Source organism: Chenopodium album, chromosome 24 (assembly GCF_948465745.1).
Source record: "Chenopodium album chromosome 24, dcCheAlbu1.1, whole genome shotgun sequence".
NCBI lineage: Eukaryota > Viridiplantae > Streptophyta > Magnoliopsida > Caryophyllales > Amaranthaceae > Chenopodium > Chenopodium album.
Genome location: NC_137857.1, coordinates 22,856,896 through 22,867,471, shown reverse-complemented (window position 1 = coordinate 22,867,471; position 10,576 = coordinate 22,856,896). Strand labels below are relative to the sequence as shown.

The following is a 10,576-nucleotide window of genomic DNA, read 5'->3' as shown; positions in this document are numbered from 1 at the left end:
TCATGAATGAGTAATAAATAAATCATTTCACAATCACATACCTTTGCCTCTAAGCGCACCTTGCATAATTAGAGCATAATCAATAATTACAATAAGTAATAGTGCACATCAAATGAAATTCACAATGTATAACCAAACAATTTAACCCAGTCATCTCTAGACATGATACTAAGTTCTCGATCCGTCCTTAAACATGCACCTAAAAACAAGGTTTTGTAACTTGTACGTACCTTGAGTAAACAATTCGATTGGCCACTTTAGAAACTAGAAGTCGCTTTCTACAAAGTCCTCTCCTAAACCAAACAATTAGAAATCTATCAATACCAAAGCAATTAAAATTACAGCAATACTAAAGCATTTTAAAACCTCTCAAACCATTAAAATAAAGCCTTTAAATTGCTCCCATTAGTCAAAATTAGTAGTACAACATCCCAACTACAAGTTTATGCATTAGAATTATGAAAATATAGTGTTTTATATCAAATTACGGCAACTTTAAAGTGGTTAAATAAATCTGGAAGAATGTTTTAAGCATATAAAATAACCCCATAAGCATAATTATTTGAAATAGTCATTGTATAGCAAGTTAGTGTGTTAAAAAACCAAGAATATATCAATTCAATGCAATTAGAAGCTTCAAAATAAAAGGTATGAAATTTGAAAATTATTTTTAAAGTTAGAATATAAAGTTCAAAGCTTTTTCAATCACAAAATACCCACAATAATTATTTTATAGGTTTAAAAGCATAAAAACATGAAATTAACACTACTGTTCATAAAAATTGAAACTTTAATAAATCTGAAAATTAATATACAACCAAAATAATCATACTTTGACATACTTTGAACATAGAATAATTAAGTAACTTGTTTAGTACGTTATTAAGCCTTAAAACATGAAAAATCAACACTTTAAACCCTAAATTCATACATACCCAAATCTGAAAATTAATATAATAATTTAAACATGTTAAAACCCATAATTTATAATCTTTTGTAAATCATACATACTATTAAAGCCTAATAACAATAATTTTATAATTGAAATCAAATAAAAATTGAATCTTTAAATCAAAATAACAAGAAATAAAGGAAGAGAAATAAGAGGAAGGAGAAGGAGGCGAACGGGGCTGCAAATGGGGTGGTGGCCGGCGGCTGGCAGTAGGGCGGCGTGCGTCAGGCTGGCGGCAGCAGCTACCAGAATTTTTTTTTTCTTCTGCTAGAAACGTGAAGATCTCACGTGAAAGAGAAGTAGGGGAATAAGGTGGGTTTTTTTTTTATAAAAATTGGGCCTAAATTCCTAACCCAAGTAGAATTAGGAGTAGGAACTTGCAATTTGGGCTTGAATAAGAGGAACTAAGTGTTTGAGCTAGTAAGTTAAGAAGGCTTAGAATTTAAATCACAACTTAGTAGTTTTAGTTTGAAAATAATTAAAATCTTAATACTTTACCTCAAATAAAATTCATACTTATAAAATAAAAAAAATATAGAAATATTTGTAAAATAAATACTAAATAAATACATTATTATTAAATTGAAAATATGGGGGATTACAATCTACCCCTCTTAAAAGAAGTTTCGCCCTCAAAACTTAACCCAAAAACCATAATTTTTCAAAATCATTCAAACTTTTTGTGTTTTGCATGTATTGTTGTAAATTGCTTGATCCTCAACATGTATACTCAACAATATGAACTTTGTACTCAATAAACTCATATTTGGGCAAAGTTTACATAGTTTTATTGTGTGTAAACTCAATACTAATGCATAATAATAATCATAAACATGCAAAATCAAGCAATAAATGGTATAGTTGAGGTAAAAGCGCAAAACTACATCACATTCTACCCCCCTTAAAAGAAAAGAGTTACGCCCTCGTAACTCACCTCGTCAAATAACTCGGGATACTTGTTCCTCATCTCTTCCTTGGCCTACCAAGTAGCTTCTTCGTATTCCTGATTAGACTAAAGAAACTTCACTATCTTCACATCCTTGTTTCTAATACTACGCACTTTGTGATCTAGTATCTTGACTGGTCTTTCTTCATAAGTTAGAGACTCATCTAGTTGAATAGTCTCCGGCTACAAAACATGGGTTTCACTAGGCACATACTTCTTTAACTGGGAAATGTGGAACACATCATGCATTTTCTCAAATTCCATTGGCAAAGCCAATTTGTAAGTCACCTTTCCCACACGTTGGAGGATTTCATATGGCCCCACATACTTAGCACTAAGTTTCCCTTTCTTGCCAAATCCCATCACACCTTTTGTTGGAGAAACCTTTAGAAAGACCTTATCCCCAACACTAAACTCATCTTCTCTTCTCTTCAAGTCGGCATAACTCTTCTGTCTATCTTGTGCTGCCTTTATGTGGGACTGAATCAGTCTCACTTTGCTCACCATATCTTCTATGAACTCTGTACCCAAAGTAACTCGTTCACTGTAATCATTCCAGCAAACTGGACTTCTGCACTTTCTTCCATATAAAGCTTCAAATAGTTCCATCTTGATGCTTGTATGGTAACTGTTATTGTAGGAGAATTCGATCAAAGGTAGGTACTCCTCCCAATTTCCTTGGAAATCTAAAGCACAAGCTCGTAACATATCCTCCATGGTTTGGTTTGTTCTCTCAGTCTAACCATCTGTTGCAGGGTGAAAGGCAGTACTCAGCTTCAATGTTGTCCCAAGGTTCTCTTGCACTCTTTGCCAAAACTTTGATAGAAACCCCGAGTCTCTATCTGACACTATGTCCTTGGGAACCCCATGCAACCGAACTACATTCTTCACATAGACAATTGCTAGCTGCTTCTTTTTCCAGGTCTCTTTGATAGGAATGAGCATCGCTGACTTAGTAAGTCTGTCCACAATCACCCAAATCGTGTCATTCCCAGTACGAGTCTTTGGTAGGCCCGTCACAAAGTCCATGGATATAGAATCCCACTTCCATTCTGGTATTTCTAAGGGTTGCACTTTTCCCATGGGTCTCTTGTGATCTATCTTCACCTTCTTGCACGTCAGACACTTGGATACAAACTCAGCTACCTCTCTCTTCATATTCGGCCACCAATAGAACTCTTTCAAGTCCTTATACAACTTATCTCCCCCAGGGTGAACTGAATAAGGTGTATTATGGCACTCCTCCATGATTTTTCTTTTAGCATCCTCACGCTTCTGTGGTATACACCATCTCTCCTTATATCTCAAGCTCCCATCCTCATGAATCTTGAATTCAGTCTTCGCACCACTAGTCACACGATCCCTAATCTTCTGAAACGACTCATCCTCTAGTTGCCTTTCTCTAATCTCCTCAAATATTGAAGGTTGGATGGTTAAAAAACTCAGTAATCCCTCTAACTCTCCTTGATTGATAACCTCAAGGTTCAATCTCCTCATATCTTCACACAACTTATTGGCCACAATTAAAGCATTGACATTATGACTCGACTTCTTGCTAAGGGCATCAGCAACTACATTCGCCTTTCCCTCATGATACTGAATGTGGACATGGTAGTCTGTGAGGTACTCTAACCATCTACGTTGCCGCATATTCAAGTTGTCTTGGGTGAAGATGTACTTTAGACTCTTATGGTCTGTGAAGATCTTACAAGAAACACCGTAAAGGTAGGGCCTCCAAATCTTCAAAGCGAACACAACAACTGCAAGCTCCAAGTCATGGGTAGGGTAATTGACCTCATGTTTCTTCAGTTGTCTATGCGATCACCTTTCCATTATGCTGTAGGACACATCCCAAACCATGCTTCGAGGTATCACTATACACTTCGAATCCTTCTCTCCCATCAGGTAATACCAGCACTGGTGCAGTGGTCAATCGCTCTTTGAGGGTTTGAAAAGCTGACTCACAACTCTCATTCCACTCAAACTTACTCTACTTCTTCATAAGGGTAGTCATGGGTCTAGCTATCTTCGAAAAATCCTTAACAAACCTTCTATAATACCCAGCTAATCCCAAGAAACTACGAACATCAGTCACATTCTTAGGTGTGGGCCACTCACTTACTGCCTTGATCTTCGCAGGATCCACAGATACACCCTCTTTCGAAATGTAATGCCCCAAAAATGCAACTTTCTCCAACCAGAAATCACACTTAGAAAATTTAGCATACAGCTTGTTCTTTCTAAGAGTTTCAAGGGTCGTTCTCAAGTGCTCAGCATGCTCTTCCTCATTCTTCGAATACACTAAAATAATGTCATCAATGAACACAACTACAAACTTATCCAAATACTCATGAAACACTTGGTTCATCAAGTCCATAAATATGGTTGGTGCATTGGTTAACCCAAAAGGCATGACAGTAAACTCGTAATGCCCATATCGAGTTATAAAGGCTGTTTTTGGAATGTCTTTATCTGCAACCTTCAACTGATGGTACCCTGACCTCAAATCAATCTTCGAAAACACACTTGCTCCCTTTAGCTGGTCAAACAAGTCATCTATCCTAGGTAAAGGGTACTTATTCTTCACAGTCACATTATTCAACTCTCTATAATCAATACATAGCCTCAAACTTCCATCCTTCTTTTTCACAAATAACATAGGTGCTCCCCAAGGTGATGCACTAGGCCTAATGAACCCCTTGTCTAACAACTCCTGTAATTGAGCCTTTAGCTCACTCATCTCAGTTGGTGCCATTCTATAAGGTGCTTTTGAGATAGGTGCAGCTCCTGGGACTAAGTCAATGGTAAACTCAACTTCCCTCTTAGGTGGCATTCTCGAAATCTCCTCTGGAAAGACATCTAAAAACTCATTCACAATGGGTACATCCTCCATCCGCCTACTCTCACTCATACTCAAATCTTGGACATAGCAAAAGTACAATGGACATCCCTTATTCACTAGCTTCTTGACCTTCAAAGCAGAAATAATCCCAAAACCCTTAGGCTTCCCTAAACGTCTATAGGACACCGTCTTACCCAAAGGATCTCTCAATTGCACCTTCTGCATCTCACAGTCTATCTCGGCCTTGTATGAACTCAGCCAATCCATCCCCAGAATTACATCTAAATCCCCTAGATTAAACTCAATAAGATTCGAAGGAAAGATAGCTTCTCCTATTTTCAAAGGCAAGCCTTTGAATATTCTATTACAATGGACAAGTTTGCCCGTAGGCAGACTGACCGACACATCAACATGACTCGATTCAGTTAAGTTTAACTTGCGCACAATAGAAGTAGAAATGAAAGAGTAAGCTGCTCCAGATAGAGTCAAACAAAGTGTTGACAGAGACAGAATGAATAGAAAAAGTACCAGTAACTACATCTGAGGACCTCTCAGCTTCTCCCTTGCTCATCACAGTCAAGCGTCTGGGAGTGTTGTTTCTTGCCTGGTAACCATTGTTGTTGTTGCCTGAGTTGTTGCTGCCGTTGCCAGATCTGTTGATGCTGTTTCTACCATTTCCAAAATTCCCATTCTGACCATTTTCCCCTGTTCCCCTGGTTGTTGAAGTTATTAGGCCTCTGTTGGGTGTTCCCACCATTCCCACCATTTCCCTGTTGTTTCTGTTTGGTGTAACACTCATATTCCCTGTGCCTCTTCTTATTACAGAACCGGCAAGTCACCAAATTCCCATCACAGTCTCTCCCAGGGTGGTTTCTCCTACACCTCTTACAATGGTAGGTTCTCTCTCCATTGTTAGCATTAGAAGAGTTGCTAACAGTTTGGTTACCTCTATCAAATGGGTTCCCATTTCTAGGCCTCTTAAAGCTACTTTGGTCTTCGGGTCTCCCAAAGTCCTTCCTTTTTTCTCCGGCCTTGGAAGTCTCTCCTACACTCTTAGAATTAAGGTGGTACATGTGGGCAGCTCTCTCATATACCTTATCTAGAGTTTTAAATACCTTTCCCGCTAGGTCTTTTTGTAGTTGGTCAGTTAACCCCTACTCAAATCTCTGAGCCGCCTTCAGTTCTTCAGTGGGTACTACCTCAGGAGCAAACCTAGCAAGGGCCATAAACTTATTGTAATACTCAGAGATTGTCATCTGCCCCATTTCCAGGTTTATGAACTGCTGAGCTTTTTGTTTCTTTAGGAAAGGAGGGTAGAATTTGTCTCTTAAAGCGGTTTTGAACACTTCCCACCCAAAGTTAGGCTTGGCTTTCATTAGCTCAGAGTTATCTCTCCACCATATTTCAGCTTCGTCCTTAAGGTACATGGCTGCCTGATCCACCTTCAGATTATCAGGGCAGTTCAGTGCCACGAACAATTTGTCAAACTCGCGTATCTAGTTCTCTAAGAAGGTGGGGTCAGCACCTCCCTTGAACACTGGGGGCCTTACTTGTGCTAGCTTCTTGAACATCTCTGCTTGGGGGTCGAGCTGATCCCCTCGGTTTTGGTTCAGATTTTCGGCCAACATTCGGATGGCCTCAGCAAGGGCGGCGTTATTGGCCATGGTAGTTCTACGCCTGAAAGTATATGGACATCATACTATAGTTCAAATACCATTTGCATATATTCACGGAATCACCATAATACATATCACATATATTGGTTCAAAAGGGCACCTTGCTTTGCACCCCTTTGTTCCAAGTAGAATCATACAGATATAAACACAATTCACACGCAGAATAAAATAAAGTTAAGAAATAATCCACATCCCCCGTCACTCTTACTAACTTAATCATAACCAAAGGAAATATCTTAAAATCTTGTGTTTCACAAACTTTAACTTTCTTTGGCTCACAAATATTAGTAAAATGAAACTTCTAAAATAAAATAATAACTTTATTATAACTTAAATGAAAGTATGAATCCCAAAGAATAATAACTCTATAGCTCTAGCTACTTATTTAAATCAATCATCTAAAGCATACTAAATGAAGTTCTAATAACCATTATCAATGGAAAATTGCCTTATTCATGCTAACTCTACCCTAACAAAAATAAATCTCAAGGTATCACATTGTTGTTTTTATCTTTCTTCTCATCATAACTATTAACATCAAAATTGGGATCCTTCTCATCATCTGAGTCTTCAATAGTTATATAGTTGTAAAGCGGATTAGGATTCCTAGTAGCTCTCTTTCCAGCATTTGGATCTTCCAGTGGTGGTTGTAGCCATTCAAGGTTATTCTCATCTGGAAATTCAATAAGAGTATAGTCATGGAACATTCTTTTGTAGGTTTTAATCTTATGCTTTTTGTTCTTTGCAGTCTTAAACTCATGTATATACTGGTAATCTTCCTCATCAGGATTAGCTGGCATCATAGTCTTTTCAAACCTCTCTAAGGTATCTTCACTTCGCGCATCATTCTCATCCTCAGACACAACGACGGGGTTGTTCCTAATACCATTATTCGTGCTTTCAGACGTGCTTACTAAGTCACTCATCTCCTTTCTACGTCATCCCAACACAACGAACATACAAAAGCATAACACAAGCACATCATAAAACACATCAATTAAGACATTAATTACTACATGTTAAATAAATAAGAAAATTAACACTTCATGTGACAATTAAATGCAAAGATATGTATGAAATATGCATGCATTCCCTTCTTAAGTCTACCCAAAGCTCACTAAGTAGACAAAATAAACTTCAAAATCATTTTAGATAAAACGTTTCAAACATACTAAGTTTCGAAAAATCACTTTAGCTTTTGAACTTAAATCCTCAATGTTAGTTAGGCGCCTAAGACATACTAAGCTAATTGGCTTTAGTGGTAATTAAATCTAACCTAAGCTCCCATATTCCACTTTGTAACACCCCAATAATTCTATCTTAAAAACCTGTGAGAAACCTGTATATAACCTGAACAAATTCAAGAGAATTACTGGTGTGCTACCGCCACGTGTTCAAACGTTAAGGCTATCTCAGAAAATAGCAGCAGAAAAACCAAAACAGTTATAAATAAACCTCATAACAAAGGAATTAAATCAAAATAAGTATTACAAGTTGGAACCATTAAGGCCCTAATTCAAAACCCAATAGAAATAGTAAGTGATTAAATTCAGTGTTCAAATAAATTCAAACCCAAAAGAAATAGTGTTAAATAAAATCGAATTAAAATAAATTCAAACTTGCAAAGGAAATGAAATGCGAGCAACCAACTCTCTACTCAAGATCCCACAACCCTGATGAATGCTGCATGTGTAAGAACCTGCGGTTATTCTGCTCTTTAATATTACAAGTGTAAAAATTGGATCATCACAGGGTCATTGAAAGGCGAAGGCCATGACCAAAGCACACACACACAAAAGCACGTAATCAGCAAAGCTGAGTACATACAAGCTGCGAAATAAATTAAAAAATACCTAACATGCTACTAATAATCAACCATATGCATCATTAAATAACAAACTCAACACATGACTCAACTATCCAATTTATTAAGACTTCACTAGTTAATAGTAGCTAACTCATTTCAATTTATTCATTGGATTTAGCAATAGACAAGGTTGTCCAACCCATGTCCCATTTGCAACATTAATAAAGAAAAACCCCATGCCTCCTTTCGGAAACATCAATAAACATCCAACGACCACGGGCGCGACTCCGTGACCGTAGTTAGTATGAGATCTCACCTAACTCCTAGTTTTAAGAAAAATATTTAATATAAGAGACTCGTAGATCAGACGGCCTCGAGAAAAGTACACGGCTAATACCCCATGTACCCCAACCCCTGATTGTCATTACTCCAGATGTGCACAAATTCAGAGTTTTATTGCTCATCCATCTTGCACTTTACGTGATTTACAGGTTTAAACTTGGTGATGACTCATATGCATACCAATACAAAAATTCCAAACAGAATTAAATCAAGCAAGGCAAGTTTCCGATTTCAATTCTTGATTTATTAGTGACAAATCAACATATATTATTTATTCATTTACTACCTCGGTGTATAAACACCTTGAGTGCATAAGGCACCCCAAACTCTTAACCTTGTCTTTTAAGACTTGAATATTTCCTTTACTCATCCTATTTCATTAATCATGAATGAGTAATAAATAAATCATTTCACAATCACATACATTTGCCTCTAATCGCACCTTGCATAATTAGAGCATAACCAATAATTACAATAAGGAATAGTGCACATCAAATGAAATTCACAATGTATAACCAAACAATTTAACCCAGTCATCTCTAGACAAGATACTAAGTTCTCGATCCGTCCTTAAACATGCACCTAAAAACAAGGTTTTGTAACTTGTACGTACCTTGAGTAAACAATTCGATTGGCCACTTTAGAAACTAGAAGTCGCTTTCTACAAAGTCCTCTTCTAAACCAAACAATTAGAAATAAATCAATACCAAAGCAATTAAAATTACAGCAATACTAAAGCATTTTAAAACCTCTGCAAACCATTAAAATAAAGCCTTTAAATTGCTCCCATTAGTCAAAATTAGTAGTACAACATCCCAACTACAAGTTTAATTATGCGTTAGAATTATGAAAATATAGTGTTTTATATCAAATTACGGCAACTTTAAAGTGGTTAAATAAATCTGGAAGAATGTTTTAAGCATATAAAATAACCCCATAAGCATAATTATTTGAAATAGTCATTGTATAGCAAGTTAGTGTGTTAAAAAACCAAGAATATATCAATTCAATGCAATTAGAAGCTTCAAAATAAAAGGTATGAAATTTGAAAATTATTTTTAAAGTTAGAATATAAAGTTCAAAGCTTTTTCAATCACAAAATACCCACAATAATTATTTTATAGGTTTAAAAGCATAAAAACATGAAATTAACACTACTGTTCATAAAAATTGAAACTTTAATAAATCTGAAAATTAATATACAACCAAAATAATCATACTTTGACATACTTTGAACATAGAATAATTAAGTAACTTGTTTAGTACGTTATTAAGCCTTAAAACATGAAAAATCAACACTTTAAACCCTAAATTCATACATACCCAAATCTGAAAATTAATATAATAATTTAAACATGTTAAAACCCATAATTTATAATCTTTTGTAAATCATACATACTATTAAAGCCTAATAACAATAATTTTATAATTGAAATCAAATAAAAATTGAATCTTTAAATCAAAATAACAAGAAATAAAGGAAGAGAAATAAGAGGAAGGAGAAGGAGGCGAACGGGGCTGCAAATGGGGTGGTGGCCGACGGCCGGCAGTAGGGCGGCGTGCGTCAGGCTGGCGGCAACAGCTACCAGAATTTTTTTTTTCTTCTGTTGGAAACGTGAAGAGGGAGGAAGAAGAAAGTGAGGGGTTTTTTTTTTCCCCTTTAATCTCACGTGAAAGGGAAGTAAGGGAATAAGGTGGGTTTTTTTTTTAATAAAAATTGGGCCTAAATTCATAACCCAAGTAGAATTAGGAGTAGGAACTTGCAATTTGGGCTTGAACAAGAGGAACTAAGTGTTTGGGCCAGTAAGTTAAGAAGGCTTAGAATTTAAATCACAACTTAGTAGTTTTAGTTTGAAAATAATTAAAATCTTAATACTTTACATCAAATAAAATTCATACTTATAAAATAAAAAAAAAATATAGAAATGTTTGTAAAATAAATACTAAATAAATACATTATTATTAAATTGAAAATATGGGGGATTACACGGAACCGGAATTAGTTGAAACC

At 36.0% G+C, this 10,576-nt stretch overlaps 1 protein-coding gene across 1 annotated transcript; it reads right to left on the bottom strand.

Moving 5' to 3' along the window:
• Positions 1-1,964: 1,964 nt before the first annotated feature.
• LOC145610663 (uncharacterized) lies at positions 1,965-2,507 on the bottom strand. Its single transcript, XM_081665965.1, has 2 exons — positions 2,187-2,507; positions 1,965-2,081 (listed from the first exon to the last, which is right to left on the bottom strand). Exons 1-2 carry the CDS (start codon positions 2,505-2,507, stop codon positions 1,965-1,967), a joined length of 438 nt encoding a protein of 145 aa, XP_081522091.1.
• Between the last annotated feature and the right edge of the window lie 8,069 nt (positions 2,508-10,576).